General features: G+C 47.4%; 1 protein-coding gene across 9 annotated transcripts in view; it reads right to left on the bottom strand.

Moving 5' to 3' along the window:
- Positions 1 to 203: 203 nt before the first annotated feature.
- LOC144479508 (transducin-like enhancer protein 4) overlaps positions 204 to 18,118 on the bottom strand; it is a 225,270-nt gene continuing 207,355 nt past the window's right edge. For all 9 annotated transcript variants that reach the window (XM_078198246.1, XM_078198241.1, XM_078198243.1 and 6 more), the window contains exons 16-20: positions 17,212 to 17,459; positions 15,114 to 15,261; positions 11,256 to 11,406; positions 6,600 to 6,676; positions 204 to 1,713 (exon numbers count right to left, since the gene is read on the bottom strand). In XM_078198246.1, coding sequence (XP_078054372.1) covers positions 1,606 to 1,713; positions 6,600 to 6,676; positions 11,256 to 11,406; positions 15,114 to 15,261; positions 17,212 to 17,459 — 732 coding nt within the window. In that variant the 3' untranslated portion in view covers positions 204 to 1,605. The remainder of the gene's footprint in view (positions 1,714 to 6,599; positions 6,677 to 11,255; positions 11,407 to 15,113; positions 15,262 to 17,211; positions 17,460 to 18,118) is intronic.

Raw genomic sequence — 18,118 nt, 5'->3', positions numbered from 1 at the left:
TATGTGCAAAAATTCTTTTTTTTTAAGCTGCAATATATTATAGTCCGTCACACGCTCAGTCCCTCTCTGTTCACCTTCCCTTAGCCTACTTCTTTTAAGTCATACACAAAGGACACTGCATCACTCTGTTTCTCCCCTGGCTCCACACAGGCGCATACTTACTCGTGTGTTCCACCGGGTCTCTTGCTGGAATGATGCATTGATTCCAATTCTCTTGGAACAGCACTTTAGCACAGCGTGCTGTTACCAAAATACACTCTCCAGGAAATATAACTTACTGACGTTAACAGAATTCAAATTCTAAACCAAGGGATAAGATTACGGTAGCTGAGGGGCTTGTTCGAGTCTGATCGAATTTTGTTTTAAATTAGGTAGGGGCAGGTCGTAATAATGAGTAACACTTGCATTTGTCTCCAATAGACATCAAAGGCTTTCAGCTGACTCATGGTTGCACTGGTGTTTTTATTCATTCATGGGACATGAGCGTCGCTGGCTGGCCAGCATTTATTGCCCATCCCTAGTTGCGAGTCAACCACATTGCTGTGGCTCTGGAGTCACATGTAGGCCAGACCAGGTAAGGATGGCAGAATTCCTTCTCTAAAGCACATCAGTGAACCTGATGGGTTTTTCCACCAATGGTTTCACAGCCATCAGTTGATTCTTAATTTTTTTTGATTGAATTCAAATTCCACCATCTGCCGTGGCGAGATTCGAACCCAGGTCCCCAGAACATTAGCTGAGTTTTTGGATTCATAGCCTAGCGCTAATGCCACTTGGCCATCGCCTCCACTAGGGTGTCATGAGTAGTGACTGAAGGGAGAGCTGTACCTTCACATCAAAGCCATCCCCGTGTTGGTTGAGGTTTCGAAGTACGAATGAATGGCATAATAATGAAGCGACCCTTCCTATAACACTAACCCCCCCAACTGCGACGCAGGCAAGACAGGAATGGTTACTGGGTGAAAAATGAGACAAAGTGATCACAGTACGAGACAAGAGGAGTTAAATAGCAACTTTTATCCCTTTGGTTACGCCTTGAGGAGCAGTGTCCTGCACAGGTGGGTGGCACTAGTTTTATGAGACAGGAAAAAAAAAAGCAATGCTAGAATTAGAGATGCTACTCCCGACAATAACATTCAACACTTCACATAGAGACTGTCGCTTAAATCACAAAGAAGTTCTACACAGTGCATTTGTCCCCTATACAGTGGTGGATGTGGTTCAATCATTATTAAGTACAAGGCTTTCAGCAGGAATCCTCCTTCCTGAAGATAAAGACAGTATAAAAGAAAGGAACTTCATTCATGAATGATCATTTTGTGGCTAAACGAGCCAACGCAAACCCATTTTGTTTCAAAAATATGTACATTTTTCACAATTACAATTCACTATGTTGTATAAACAAGACAAACGCCCCACGCCTTTTTTTTTTGCCTGAATATATCTGGAGGTTTCGCTCTATAGTATATTGCAGCCTTGAACAGTACAAATGCAGTCTGCTTTGGCAGTAGCTGTTGTTGTCCTTAACTTGTCCCTAGTTAAATCCAATGTCCATTAACAGCTTGGTGTCCCTTTAGGTATCTTGCTGGCCGAGGGGGCTGCTGTTCAGTAAATCACTTCGTAGACTGTAGCCTTCTTGTCGCCCGAGCCGGTAACAATGTATTTGTCGTCCACGGAAATGTCGCAGCTCAGCACCGAGGATGATTCCTTTGACTTGATTTTTAAAAAAAATACACATCAAGTCTGGTGTCAGTAAAGCGGTAGTGAAGAACACATTTGTCCCCCGAACATAAAAAAACACTTTTCTAACTTCCCGCCCCCACTCCAAATCCTCCCTCCCCACAATTGTTACTTTCTGAAAGCACTAATTTCAATTGCAGCAATGTTTTCACAGTAACTTCATTGCAGTGTTAATGTAAGCCTACTTGTGACACTAATAAACTTTTAAACTTTCCTTGCCCCTGGTGCACAAGAGGGTATTCAAAAGCTTTGTCAGCACTGGTGGCAGGGAGCCACTGGATAGTGATCAGAATGCTGGTTAATTAAGTTTGTAAGGGAGGCAGTGGGGACCTGAGTTCGAATCCCACCACGGTAGATGGTGAAATTTGAATTCAATACAAATCTGGGATTAAAAGTCTACTGATGACCATGAAACCATTGTTGATTGTCGGAAAAACCCATCTGGTTCCTTTAGGGAGAGAAATCTGCCGTCCTGACCTGGTCTGGCCTACATGTGACTCCAGACTCACAGCAATGTGGTTGATTCTTAGCTGCCCTCAGGGAAGGGCAATAAATGCTGGCCCAGCCAGCGACGCCCACATCCCATGAACAAAATAAAAAAAATCAGGGCTACTGAACCAATTTGTTATTTTCTTTACATATCGTCCATTTGTGTCAGATTCTGTCACAGGACTTAAATGCCCAATGAATAGAGCAATGTGGAGATACTGGGGTGGACGCAGCAAGAAGTCTCACAACGCCAGGGTAAAGTCCAACAGATTTATTTGGAATCACGAGCTTTCGGAGCGCTTCTCCTTCCTCCTCCCCTCACCTGATGAAGGAGCAGCGCTCCGAAAGCCCGTGATTCCAAATAACCTGTTAGACTTTAACCTGGTGTTGTGAGACTTCTGACAATGAATAGCGTAGCATCAGGCTTTATTTCAAAGACAGTGCTCTATAAATTGTACCTTCAATTCTCCGAGAAGCTGTTTTGAAGGTGGGTTTTAGCTAGTTAGCTTGATGTTTGTCTAGAGCGAGATGTTAGAATTGATCATTAAAGGGGTTACAGCTGGGCACCTAGTCAAGCTCAAGGTAATAGGGAAGAGTCGGCATGGATTTATGTCAGGGAAATCCCTGAAATAGGGGACTCTCACAGTAGCTTCACTGCAGTGTTAATGTAAGCCCAGTTGTGAGACGAATAAATCAACTTTTTAAAAACTTTTTAAATGAGTTTTACCAATGGGCCTGAGTTCTTTGAAGGTGTGACATATGCTGTGGGTAGAGGGGAGTCTGTAGATGTATCATAGAATCCCTACAGTGCAGAAGGAGGCCATTCAGCCCATCGAGTCTGCACCAAGCACAATCCCACTCAGACCCTATTCATGTAACTCCTCAGATTTACCCTGCTAATCCCCCTGACACTAGGGTTAATTTAGTTTGACCAATCAACCTAACCCACACATCTTTGGACTGTGGGAGGAAACCAGAGCACTGGGAGGAAACCCACGCAGACACGTGGAGAATGTGCAAACTCCACACAGACAGTGACCCAAGACCAGAATTGAACCCCGGTCCCTGGAGCTATGAGGCAGCGGTGCTAACCATTGTGCCGCACCTAGTACGGGACTTAGATTAGCAGAAAACATTGGATAAGGTGCCACATCATAGGTTATTGCAGAAGGTAAAAGCTCATGGTGTAGAGGGTAGCACATTGGCCTGGACTGAAGATTGGCTGGCTGGCAGAGTATGTATAAATGGGTCTTTGTCTGATTGTCAGGGTGTGACGAGTTGAGTCCTGCAGGGGTCTGTACTGGGCCGTAACTTCTTACAATTTCTATTAATCACCTAGATGAGGGGAGTGAAGGCGTGGTAGCTAAATTTGCAGACGACATAAAGATAGGTAGGAAAGTACATGGTGAAGAATACATATGGAATTTGCATTTGGGTAAGGGATAGGTTGAGGGAGTGTAATGTGGGAAAATGTGGAACTGTTCACTTTGGCAGGACGGAAAACAAATGCAGTATTACCTAAATGCAGAACGACTTCAGAATGCCCACCAGAGACATTTTGGTGCATGAGTCGCAAAAAGTTAGTATGTATTTGCAGCTTGGAATTAAGAAGGTCAGTGAAATGCTATCCTTTATTGTGAGCGATATTGAACACAAGGATGTTATGCATCACTTATACTGGACATTGGTGAGGCTGCATCTCGAATTCTGTTTGCAGTTTTGGTCACCTTAGTTAATGAAGGATGTAAACGCATTAGAGGAGGTTCACTAGATGATAACTGGAATGGGCGGATTGTTTTATGAGATTAGGTTGGAAAGGCTGGGTTAGTTTCCACTAGCATTGAGAAGAGTGAGGGGTGACTTGATTGAAGTGAAGAAGATCCTGAATGGTATTGACAAGATGGATATCAGTGCAGAAGGAGTCCATTTGGCCCATCGAGCCTGCACCAACAACAATCCCACCCAGGCCCTATCACTTTAACCCCAGGTATTTACCCTGCTAATCCCCCTGACACTAAGGGGCAATTTCACATGACCAAGCAACCCAACCCACACATCTTTGGAATGTGGGAGGAAACCGGAGCACCCAGAGGAAACCCACGCAGACACGGGGGAGAATGTGCAGACTCCACACAGACAGTGACCCAAGTCAGGAATTGAACCCAGGTCCCTGGCATTGTGAGGTGGCGGTGCTAACCACTGTGGCACCGTGCTGCCTCTGGAAGTGATATTCCTTTTTGTGGGCGAGTCCAGAAATAGGAAGGACTGCTTTAAAATTAGAGGTCATTCTTACAGGACAGAGATGAGGAGAAATGTTTTCTCAGAGGGTGATGTTTCCGGGCCCTCCCACCAGATGTAATCAGGATCACATCCAGTGGGGGCATGGACCTGATTACCATTCGTTTCAATACATTTTAATATTCAAAATCGCTTTAACACCGAATCCTCAGAGAATGTCATATGTTCCCATCAGCGTGATGTGAATCCAGCTGGTATCATCACTAGGTGGAGACCAGACATGATGATCATGAAGGGGGGGGCCCGAAGGCTGTTAGAGCCCCCGGGTGGTCGGGAAAATGGCTGAGCAGGTTGCCGCTGTCCATGGGGGTCTGGGCTTGCAGGGGGGACCCATTGGGTGGGCCCTGATTCCGGCAAACATTGAAGGGGTGGGTTCCGATGTCCGTGAGGAGCCGGATCTTTAAATTGAATTTAGAGTTTGGGCACCCTGATTTAAAAGTTATTTTAAAGTTTATTTATTGCTGCCACAAGTAGACTTGCATTAACCGTGTAAAGAAGTTACTGTGAAATTCCCCTAGTCGCCACACTCTGGCGCCTGTTCGGGTTCATTGAGGGAGAATTTAGCACGGCCAATGCACCCTAACCAACACATCTTTCGGACTGTGGGAGGAAACCGAGCATCCGGAGGAAACCCACGCAGACACGGAGTGAACGTGCAGACTCCGCACAGACAGTGACCCAAGCCGGGAATTGAACCCGTGTCCCTGGCGTTGTGAGGCGGCAGTGCTAACCACTGTGCCACCGTGCCGCCCCTCTCTCTGATCTCTGAGAAGCCAGGCTTGCCGGTATGTTTAGGCTCCATTCCTCTTTAATTATGGCACAAAGCACACACCTCCCCCCCCGCCCCCCCCCCCGCGCCCCCTTCAAATAAATGGCATTGTGGGAAGATCTCGTCAGAAAACTGAACTGTTTCCCTGGGGAGAAAGGCGCCAGTTTTCTGACTGAACTTGACACTCTGCCATTCTTTGGAAGAATTGCACCCTTTGCCTCAGAAGGTGATGGAAGCTGAAAATTTTGAAGGCAGAGGTAGATGAATTTCTTGTTGGACAAAGGAACAGCAGGTTATCCACGGGTAGATGGGAATGTGGAACCCTATGCAAACAGGTCAGCTATGATCTTATTGAATGGTGGAACAGGCTCGCGGGGCCGAATGGCCTACTTCTGCTCCTATTTTGCATGTTTGTATGGACAGTGGTATTCATGAGTCTATTTCTCCGTCATTTAGTATTGCTCACAAGTAGACTTACTGCCTGCTTTCATCACTTTCTTGGCTATGGGGCATGTTGATGGATCAGAGCCTTAGTTTTCTTCCCTTGTTACAGCCAAAAAGAGGAGAATAAGAGGGCGATAGAGATTGGGCGCATTTACCGTCAAGTGCAGTTCTGGTCGCCACACCACCAGAAGGACATAGAAACTTTGGAGAGAGTGCAAAGAAAGTTCACCAGGATGTTGCCTGGTCTTGAGGGCATGGCTTATGAGGAAAGGTTGAATAAACTAGGATTGTTTTCACCGGAAAGATGGAGGCTGAGGGGAAACCTGATAGAGATCTACAAAATTATGCGAGGCACAGACAGGGTGGGTAGTCAGAGGCTTTTTCCCAGGGTGGAGGTGTCAATTACAAGGGGGCACAGGTTCAAGCTGAGAGGGGGAAAGTTTAAGGGAGATGTGCGGGGGAGGTTTTTCATGCAGACAGTGTTGGGTGCCTGGACTGCGCTGCCAGAGGAGCTGATGGAAGCAGGCACATGAGCAACATTTAAGAGGCATCTGAATGGCTACATGAATAGGGAGGGAATAGAGGGATACAGACCGAGTAAGAGCAGAAAGTTATTCTTTAGTTTAGTTAGGGCATCATGATCGGCACGGGCTTGGAGTACCAATGGGGCTGTTCCTGTGCTGTACTTTTCTTTGTTCTTTAAGTATAACGGCCAGTTGGAAACCCAAGATTGAGAGCAAGAGGTGGCCACGTGGAAACTCTCCTGCACAGAATCCCTGAGAGCGTCCCTCAAATAAAAGTGCGTTAGAAAATGCGGCCCCGAGTATCAGTGAGTTCCTCACTAACAATAAATCAGTACCTGAAATATACTTGCTCCATACGGAGTCCTCCACGCATTCAAGAGGTTGTCCTTCCCTGTGCTTACAAACCATTTACCTGAAAAATAAAGCCAAAATCATAATTTATTCCGTGATTTGGTTTTAAGATCTTCATTTTATAATGTGTTTCTTTCACGAGTAAGAATTGAAGTAATAACACCACGTTCCTCAGACCTGATACCAGCTCTACCCATCAGCCATTGCTCAGTGGCAGCAGCCTCTGGTCGGAATGTTCCAGGGACTTGAACATGGAATCTAGGCTGACAATTCAAAAGCAGTGCTGAGCAAGTGCTGCACTTTCAGAGGTGCCATCTTTTGATAGACATTTTAACCGAGGCCGTGTGGGACCTCAGAGATTGGGTGTGAAAGATCCCTGGCACTCTTTCGGAGTAGGGGACTGCTCCCTCACTTTCTGGCCAGTATTTATCGCCCTTATCCAACATAGGGGATTTCCACTTCATTGCAGTGTTAATGTAAGCCTACTTGTGACAATAATCAATAAACGTAAACTTAAACATCACTTTTTAAAAATAAATGATTGCCTGGTCATATAAAAGCAAAATACAAAGAACAAAGAAAATTACAGCACAGGAACAGGCCCTTCGGCCCTCCAAGCCTGCACCGACCATGCTGCCCGTCTTAACTAAAACTCCCTATGCTTCTGGGGACCATATCCCCCTATTCCCATCTCATTCATGTACTTGTCAAGACGCCCCTTAAAAGTCACTACCGTATCCGCTCCCACTACATCCCCCGGCAATGAGTTCCAGGCACCCAGTACTCTCTGTGTAAAACATCTGCCTCGTACATCTCTTTTAAAACTTGCCCCTCGCACCTTAAACCTGTGCCCCCTAGTAATTGACTCTTCCACCCTGGGAAAAAGCTTCTGACTATCCACTCTGTCCATGCCTCTCATAATCTTGTAGACTTCTATCAGGTCTCCCCTCAACCTCCGTCGCCCCAGTGAGAACAAACTAAGTTTCTCCAACCTCTCCTCATAGCTAATGCCCTCCATACCAGGCAACATCCTGGTAAATGTTTTCTGTACCCTCTCCAAAGCCTCCACATCCTTCTGGGAGTGTGGCGACCAGAATTGAACACTATATTCCAAGTGCGGCCTAACTAAGGTTCTATAAAGCTGCAACATGACTTGCCAATTTTTAAACTCAATACCCTGGCCGATGAAGGCAAGCAATGCCGTATGCCTTCTTGACTACCTTCTCCACCTGCATTGCCACTTTGTGACCTGTGTACCTGTACACCCAGATCCCTTTGCCTATCAATACTCCTAAGGGTTCTGCCATTTACTGTATATTTCCTATCTGTATTACCGTATCTGTATCTATACTATCTATAAATACTATCTGTATTTCCTATCTGTAATACTGCGGATGCTGACTGAAATAAAAACAGAAAATGCTGGATAAACTCAGCAGGTCTGGCGGCGTCTTTGGTGAGAGAAACAGAGTTAACACTGAGTCCTTATGATCCTTCCACAGAACTCAGAATCAAAGAATCCCTACAGTACACTCGGCCCATCGAGCGTGCACCAACAACAATCCCACCCAGTCCCTATCCCTGCATTTACCCTGCTAATCCCCCTGAAACTAAGGGGACAAGTTAGCATGGCCAATCCACCTAACCCGCACATCTTTTAGAGTGTGGGAGGAAACCCGGGGAGGACGTGCAACTTCCACACAGGCAGCCCACCCGAGGCCGGGATGGGTTGACCGGATCCCTGGCGCTGTGAGGCAGCAGGGAAAAGGGATAGAAACGTAATGAATTATAAATTGGAGAGGGGGTGGTCAGGGATAGGTCAGAGCTACAGAGAGATTGACAAAGACGTGATGGACATAAGACAAAGGGGTGTTAATGGTGGCATTCAGGACTGAAGAATCGCTAATAGTGGCATAAAGGTAAGATGGCAGAATGTCCAAAGTTGTGCGGGTTAGGTGGATCAATCATGGTAAATTTCCCCTGAGTGTTAGGGGGACTAGCAGGGTAAATACGTGGGGTTACGGGGGTAGGGCTTGGGTGGGATTATTGTCAGTGCAGCCTTGTTGGGCCGAATGGCCTCTTCCCGCACTGTAGGGATTCTATGATTCTATGAATGTGTTAGGAGAACAAAAGTCAATGCTCAGTGGAAGATTGTTGGATATTATTGCCTGGGAGTCTTTGGGAGTTTGCTGTGCACAAATTAGCTGCTGTGTTCCGTACGTTACAGCAGTGACGGCACTTCAGGAAGACTTAATGAGCGAGAAAGCACTTTGGGAGGCGCGCTGAGGTTGCGAATCAAGGTAAACCTTTCTGTTTTCGCGACTGAATCTTCCCAAAACTTCCCGCAAATCTCAGATTATTGGAGGAGAGCGTTAGAGGAGCAGCAATTTCAAGATACCAGCTTGGCGTTCTCTGGAGATCAGTGGTGAGACTGGATCAGGCCAGTGCTTACGCTTCCTCAGAAACGCTCTCTGGGGCCACATTAGGGTGGAACTGGAAGTTTGAGAAGAGTAACACCCGGGGGAACCATTTTTCCTGAAATCTGGAGCAGATACTTCATTAAAATTGACTGCTAAAGTCATCTGTTTGTGTGAGGAGGAGGAAAAAATATCTCCTGAACCCACTAACAAACCCCCTGTGGCCAAAGGACTGATCTTTCACATTGGCAGCGTGCCACGGTGGGAGATTTTCATCGTCTGCAAAGAAGCTTAAAAGGGTCTTACTGCTTCAAAGTGTTCATTCATCCAACACACAGAATAAAGGACGGCTGGAAAACAATCAGGTTTAGAAAGCACCGTAAAGCATAGCAGAGACGTTCCAGCTATTTACTGAGTCGAGCAATCCTCGAGTGTCTGTCACAGTTTGAACGCACTGCCAGAGTCAATCGAAATGTCAGTGTACATCACAGAACGCACGAGAGGCATCTAGACCCTCAGGATGTGTCAATTTGCACAGACTGCCAGTCATACCCTCAATTTATTACTAAAACAGAAAATGCAGGAAAATCTCAGCAGGTTTGACAGCATCTGTGGGGAGAGAATAGAGCCAACGTTTCGAGTCTGAATGACCCTTCGTCAGAGCTGCTTTGATGAAGGGTCACCCTAACTCGAAACGTTCGCTCTATTCTCCCAGACCTGCTGAGATTTTCCAGCATTTTCTGTTTCTATTTCAGATTCCAGCATCCCCAGTATTTTGCTTTTATCCTCAGCTTATTAGTTTGAACACACTGTGGTCATTAAAAATCGTAGAATCCCCACAGTACAGAGGGAGGCCATTTGGCTCATCAAGTCTGTACTGACCACAATCCCACCCAGGCCCTATTCCATAGAATCCCTACAGTACAGAAGGAGGTCATTCGGCCCATCAATTCTGCACCAACCACAATCTCACCCTGGCCCTATTCCCGCAACCCTCATTTACCCTGTGAATCCCCCTGACACTAAGGGGCAATTTAGCATGGCCAATCAACCTAACCCGCATATCTTTGGACTGTGGGAGGAAACCGGAGCGTCCGGAGGAAACCCACACAGACAGAACGTGCAAACTTCACACTGACGACCTGAGGTCGGAATTGAACCTGGGACCCTGGTGCTGTGAGGCAGCAGTGCTAACCACTGTGCCACCCAATCTTTCTGTGCATCAGAGATTGAACACCAGTATTATCCAAACCTGAACATTTCACGACCTGGAGCACACGGCGGTCACAGGGTGACCAACTCACAGGCCATTTTTACTTTACACAGTACTCTATTTTGAATCTGACTATAAATGTATGTTTGATAAAAGCAAAATACGGTGGATGCTGGAATCTGAAACAAGCAGAAAATGCTCAAACATATTATTATAGAATCCCTCCAGTGCAGAAGGAGGCTATTCAACCCATCGAGCCTGCACTGACAACAATCCCACCCAGGCCCTATCCCCGTAAACCCACATATTTACCCTGCTAATCCCTCTAACCTACGCATCCCGGGACACTAAGGGGTAATTTAGCACAGCCAATCAACCTAACCCCCACACATCTTTGGACTGAGAGAGGAAACCGGAGCACCCAGAGGAAACCCATGCAGACATGGGGAAAACGTGCAAACTCCACACAGACAGTGACCCAAGCTGGGAATCGAACCCAGGTGCCTGGAGCTGTGAGGCAGCAGTGCTAACCACTGTGCCACATCTCAGCAGGTTTGTCAGCATCTGTGGAGGGAGAATAGAGCCAACCTTTGTCATCTGACAAAAGGGTCGTCCAGACTTGAAACGTTGGCTCTATTCTCTCTCCACAGGCGCTGTCAGACCTGCTGAGATTTTCCAGCATTTCCTGTTGTCATGCCGGCCTCGTCATTCGATTAAAATCCTGCAAATTCCCAACCCACAGCATTGTGGGAGCACCTGCATCATGTCGCGATTCAAGGTGACGACTCAAGGTCAGTTAGGGATGGGAATAAATGCTGGCGTCGCTATATCTCAGGAATTCATTAAAAAGAAGTGAAACATACAACATTACAATGCTGGAGCGCTGTTATAATGGTACGAGCTGACAGAAAGAAAATGGGTTCACACAGATACAACAATCCTGTCAAAACCACTCAGTATCTCCTGCGCAGCGTCAGACAGTGCGGCTGGCGACTGGGAAAATTTCTTACCACAACAGGCAAACTTGAGTGAGAGCACGCAGCTCTCGTGTAGGTGAAGCTGGTATTTATCCGGCTTGTTGACGTGCAATACTTCGACGTTGCTGCTCTCCATCCCGACAGCTAACCACTCCCCGGTCGGGCAGTACCCCAGGGAGAAAATCTGAAACACGACCAAGAGGATTTTTAGCGACGCCTTCAGCTTGTTATCCAGCAGTTCCTCGCTAAGGTGGGTGCACTGACCCTACAACACATACTCAAGAGACGCTGGGGGTTCTTCACCTTGATCTGAAGGTGTGAATTGGGTGGCGGGAGATCAGTCACCTGCTCCACTGATTAGTCAATGCTAATGACAATCGGGAAAAGTCTATGGATCAGACAATTCAATCAATATCATCCCGTTCACATTTCTACCTAAACTCAAAATTACCCACATAGAAATAAACAGAAAGTTGGGATAAAAATTAAACATGCTTTAAATGTATGTCAGATTAACATTTTGGGTGTAGACTCCGTCATAATTATCCCTCTTTCCTTAAATATGGGGATTAGAATTGACCAGAAGCTAAACTGGTCTAGCCATATAACTACCCTGATTACAGGAGCAGGTCAGAGGCTACGAATCCCCCAGTGACTAACTCAAAGAACAAAGAACAGTACAGCACAGGAAACAGGCCCTTCGGCCCTCCAAGCCTGTGCCGCTCATTGGTCCAACTAGACCAATTGTTTGTATCCCTCCATTCCCAGACTGCTCATATGACTATCCAGGTAAGTCTTAAACGATGCCAGCGTATCTGCCTCCACCACCCTACTTGGCAGCGCATTCCAGGCCCCCACCACTCTCTGTGTAAAAAAGTCCCTCTGATATCTGAGTTATACCTCGCCCCTCTCACCTTGAGCCCGTGACCCCTCGTGATCGTCACCTCCGACCTGGGAAAAAGCTTCCCACTGTTCACCTTATCTATACGCTTCATAATTTTGTACACCTCTATTAGGTCTCCCCTCATTCTCCGTCTTTCCAGGGAGAACAATCCCAGTTTACCCAATCTCTCCTCATAGCTAAGACCCTCCATACCAGGCAACATCCTGGTAAACCTTCTCTGCACTCTCTCTAACGCCTCCACGTCCTTCTGGTAGTGCGGCGACCAGAACTGGATGCAGTACTCCAAATGTGGCCTAACCAGCGTTCTATACAGCTGCAACATCAGACTCCAGCTTTTATACTCTATACCCGGTCCTACAAAGGCAAGCATACCATATGCCTTCTTCACCACCTTCTGCACCTGTGCTGCCACCTTCAAGGATTTGTGGACTTGCACACCTAGGTCCCTCTGTGTTTCTATACTCTTGATGGCTCTGCCATTTATTGTATAACTTCCCCCTACATTAGTTCTTCCAAAATGCATCACTTCGCATTTATCTGGATTAAACTCCATCTGCCGCCTCTCCGCCCAATTTTCCAGCCTATCTATATCCTGCTGTATTGTCCGACAATGTTCATCGCTATCCGCAAGTCCAGCCATCTTCGTGTCATCCGCAAAATTGCCGATAACACCAGTTACACACTCTTCCAAATCATTTATATATATCACAAATAGCAGAGGTCCCAGTACAGAGCTCTGCGGAACACCACTGGTCACAGACCTCCAGCCGGAAAAAGACCCTTCGACTGCTACCCTCTGTCTCCTGTGGCCACCTCTCCTTGCATCCCATGAGCCTTAATCTTCTTAACCAGCCTGCCATGAGGGACTTTGTCAAATGCCTTATTGAAATCCATATAGACGACATCCACGGCCCTTACTTCGTCAACCGTTTTTGTCACTTCCTCAAAAAACTCCACCAAATTTGTAAGGCACGACCTCCCTCTTACAAAACCATGCTGTCTGTCACTAATGAGATTGTTCCATTCTAAATGCGCATACATCCTGTCTCTAAGAATCCTCTCCAACAACTTCCCTACCACGGACGTCAAGCTCACTGGCCTACAATTACCCGGGTTATCCCCGCTACCCTTCTTAAATAACGGTACCACATTCGCTATCCTCCAATCCTCAGGGACCTCACCTGTGTCCAATGAAAAGACAAAGATTTCCGTCAGAGGCCCAGCAATTACATCTCTTGTCTCCCTGAGCAGTCGAGGACAGATGCCATCAGGCCCTGGGGTTTTGTCAGTTTTAATGTTACCTAAAAAACCTAACACTTCCTCCCTTGTAATGGAGATTCTCTCTAACGGGTCAACACCTCCCTCTGAGACACTCCCAGTTAACAAGACCCTCTCCTTTGTGAATACCGATGCAAAGCATTCATTTAGGTTCTCCCCTATTCCCTTGGGTTCTAAGCATAATTCCCCTCCTTTGTCCCTGAGAGGTCCGACTTTTTCCCTGACAACTCTTTTGTTCCTAACACATGAATATGTTAACTCACCTCCTGACTCCCCAAAGCCTGTCTACCATCCACAAGGCACAAGTCAGGATTGTGATGGAATACTCTCCACTGATCTGGATGAGTGCAGCTCCGACAACACTCAAGAATACCTAGTGGTATTATCGCTAGACTATTAATCCAGAAAGTCAGCTAATATTCTGGGGACCTGGATTCGAATCCCGCCATGGCAGGTGCTGGAATTTGAATTCAGTAAAAAAAAAATCTGGAATTAAGAATCTACTGATGACCATGAAATCATTGTTGATTATTGGAAAAACCCATCTGGTTCACTAATGTCCTTTAGGGAAGGGAATCTGACGTCCTTACCTGGTCTGGCCTACTTATGACTCCAGAATCACAGCAATGTGGTTGACTCTCAACTGCCCTCTGAAATAACCTAGTAAGCCACTCAGTTCAAAGGCAACTCGGGATGGGTAATAAATGCTGGCCCAGCCGGCGGTACCCATATCCCACGAATGAATTTTTAAAAATCATCTCGGACAAAGCAGGTCACTTGATTGGCACCCCATCCACAAGCATTCACTCCCTTCACCACTGACACACAGCGCCAGCAGTGGGTACTATCTCCAAGATCCCCTGCAGGAATTCACCAAGGCTCTTTAGGCAGCATCTTCCAAACCCACAACCAGCACCATCTAGAAGGACAAGTGCAGCAGATACATGGGAACATCACCACCTGAAGGTTTCTCTCCAAGTCACTCACAATCCTGACTTGGAAATAATATCGTCATTCCTTCAATGTCGCCAGGTCAAAATCCTGGAACACCCTCCCTAACAGCACTGTGGGTGTACCTACCCCAGATGCACAGCAGCGGTTTAAGAAGGCCACCATCTTGTCCAGGGCAATTAGGGCTGGTCAATAAATGCTGGCTTAGCCCACATCCCAAGAGCGATTTTTATAAAAATGCGTATTAGTTGAAGAAGATGTTGGGAAGTGGACTAAATAAGCCACAACTGCAGATATTTAGAATGGAACCATAAAGACAAATCCAAAACTGATTCCCCACTGTCTTGCCCCAGCATCCCGCCATTATCACTGAGAGAGACAGGCACCCTACACAAGGGTTTTCTGTGAGACTGAGTGTGGAAAAGAAGAGGAACCTTTAGCCTCGATCTCTGGGATGACCCAAGACTCGCCTGACTCTGCAGCATTGGGAAACTCCTGCATTTGTAGGAGCTTGGCACAGTTCAACCTCTGCAGCTCAGCAACATCACAAGTCCTTGTGTAAACCTGACCAGTTGAGCAGCAGAGAATGAATAACAACTTACCAATGTGGCCAATTGGCTCATTCAGTCCACTTCCCAAGGACAGCCCCACCCATCTGGACAACAGCGGAGAGGGTACTTATTAAGGTCAATGCTGTCTGTAAGCTGATTGTGAACCTGCGCCACCCCTCCACCCCCAGTGCTTCCCGGGCCCTGTACCTGTGAGGTGAAGTCGTGCTGCTGAAGTTGCCGCCCCTCCCTCAGGTCCCAGCACCTGACTGTGTTGTCCAGGCCACCTGTCCACAGCTTAGTCCCATCGTTTGAGATGTCAATGCAGCTTGCCCCGTCTGTGTGACCTTGGAACTGCCTACACACACACAAATAAAATATTATTAAACAGAGATGTGCTACATCCAAGAGAATAGATTCACGCCTTCTCAACCTTTCCCCTTGCCTGAGCTTTAATTTATTTATTAGTGTCACAAGTAGACTTAAATTAACACTGCAGGGAAGTTACTGTGAAAATCCCCTAGTCGCCACACTCTGGCGAGGGAGAATTTAGCACGGCCAATGCACCTAACCAGCACGTCTTTCGGACTGTGGGAGGAAACCGGAGCACCCAGAGGAAACCCACACAGACACGGTGAGAATGTGCAGACTCTGCACAGACAGTGACCCAAGCCGGGAATCGAACGCGGGTCCCTGTCGCTGTGAGGCAGCAGCGCTAACCACTGTGCCACCATGCACCCCCAGATCCTCAGATTAAATCACCACCAGTGCCCCTCAAAGGGAAGAGCAGCCTATGGTTGTCTGGGACTGTGGCAACTTTACCTTTTAGATTCCAGTGTGACAAATATCAGAGGTGATAGGGAATGGATTTCAGAATACAATAGAACCAGAATTGAACAGTTTAAGGAACAACTCCTGTTTCTATCAATCTTGATATCTATGATTTTTTTTGTTTCACTATTTTCTATTTTTTAAACTAGTGTCACCTAGCGGCACGGTAGCACAGTGGTTAGCACTGCTGCTTCACAGCTTCAGGGACCTGGGTTCGATTCCCGGCTTGGGTCACTGTCTGTGTGGAGTTTGCACATTCTCCTCGTGTCTGCGTGGGTTTCCTCCGGGTGCTCCGGTTTCCTCCCACAGTCCAAAGATGTGCGAGTTAGGTTGATTGGCCATGCTAAAATTGCCCCTTAGTGTCCTGGGATGCGTGGATTAGCGGGTAAAATATATAGGGGTAGGGCCTGGGTGGGATTGTGGTCGGTGCAGACTCGATGGGCCGAATGACCTCTTTCTGTACTGTAGGGTTTCTATGATTCTATGAGTAGGCTTACATTAACACTGCAATGAAGTTACTGTGAAAGTCCCCTAGTTGTCACACTCCGACGCCTGTTCCGGTACACTGAGAGAAATCTATTTAGCATTGCCAATGCACCTAACCGGCACGTCTTTCGGACTGTAGGAGGAAACCCATGCAGACACAGGGAGAATGTGCAGACTCCGAACAGGCAGTGACCCAGGCTGGGAATTGAACCCGGGTCCCTGGCCCTGTGAGGCAGCAGTGCTAACCACCGTGTCGCCTCGTGTTTTATGCATTTCACATGGTTTTCTCTGTGGGCTTCTTAACTAAATCCCTTCCCACCACCACCAACCCCCCCCCCCCCCCCCCCCACCTCCCACCCCCCCCACCATGGGTTCAAATGGGGGTCAGAAGCCTGGATGAAATGGTCACTCAATGTGATTTTTCCTGGAGTAGCCAATTAATGGGAGGAAACCGGAGAATCCGGAGGAAACCCACGCAAACATGGGGAGAACATGCAGACTCCGCACAGTGACCCAAGCTGGGAATCGAGCCCTGGCTCTCCGAGGCAGTTGTGCTAACCGTTGTGCCACAGTACACAGAAGTCAGGGTGCGAGGCTTTCCAATTCACTCTGTAATTATATCGAATTCCAAAATGCACCAAGCTTTTGATCCTGGCATTGCCCCTCATTATTTGTGGCTACTAAATATCTGTAATATTAAATTAAATCAGTACAGAGCCAAAACGGCATCTGGAGGCCCTTAAAGGAGAGGATGCGTGTACAGGCATTGGGTCAGGATCAGGATCCAGTTCTGCTTTAATGGCCATCTACCAGCTGGTTATCCTACAACATCTATTCTTTGGGAAGATTCTCGTGGAACGAATGGCCAACACTCCACGCAGGTTACTGGAGGCTGCCGACACTGGGAGAGCCCCGGGTTACCACCTTCAGGGAACAAAAATGAACAAGGGACAGAAGAGACGGGCGCCAAACCTTCCTGCCTTCGTCTTACCTGACCAGGGTTTGGTTATGTAAGTCCCATACAGCGATGTTGCCATCACTGCAGCACGAGAAGCAGACTTTAGCGTCAGGGCTGATGGCGAGTGCATAGCAGGCGGGGGCCGACGACGTCAGTTCAGCTTTTATGCGCGGTGTTGGTGCCGCCAGGTCCCAGATCGAGAGCGTGCTGGCCTCTCCGCCCACGATCAGAGTACGGCCGTCGGGGAGAAGCTTGCAGGAACGGATGTAGTTGTCTCGGTTCTGGAGATACAGGAATTGGCAAAGGTGAAATGAGGCCTGAAGGTTCCCCCGGCGACCGATTTCTCTTTAACTTGTATTATTTATCATTAAGGCAACAGGAATGTGTTCGGCACTTTAAAAAAATCTATCTCTGGTGAATGATTCAGAATATGGTGGAGATCCCCCCCTGCCCGTGAGGAGGCTAAATCAGGAAAGATCCAGCATCGATCATAGAATCTCTACCGTGCAGAATGAGGCCATTCGGCCCATCGAGTCTGCACCAACAACAATCCCGCCCCAGGTCCTATCCCCACAACCCCACACATTTACCCCTCTAACCTACACATCCCGGGACACTAAGGGGCAATTTTAGCACGGCCAATCAACCTAACCCCGCACATCTTTGGACTGTGGGAGGAAACCGGAGCACCCGGAGGAAACCCACGCAGACACGAGGAGAATGTGCAAACTCCACACAGTCAGTGACCCAAGCCGGGAATCGAACCCAGGTCCCTGGAGCTGTGAGGCAGCAGTGCTAACCACTGTGCTACCGTGCCGCCCAATCACCAACACTGTTCCATCAAGTGATTTCAAGAGTGGGTTGGGAGCAACAAGAATAAATTGCATTGATGCGGCACCTTCCAACTTAATAAAACATCCAACAGTGCTCGTCAGGAGAG

The sequence above is a fragment of the Mustelus asterias genome, chromosome 26, assembly GCF_964213995.1.
Source record: "Mustelus asterias chromosome 26, sMusAst1.hap1.1, whole genome shotgun sequence".
NCBI lineage: Eukaryota > Metazoa > Chordata > Chondrichthyes > Carcharhiniformes > Triakidae > Mustelus > Mustelus asterias.
This window is presented reverse-complemented; position numbering and strand designations above follow the sequence as displayed.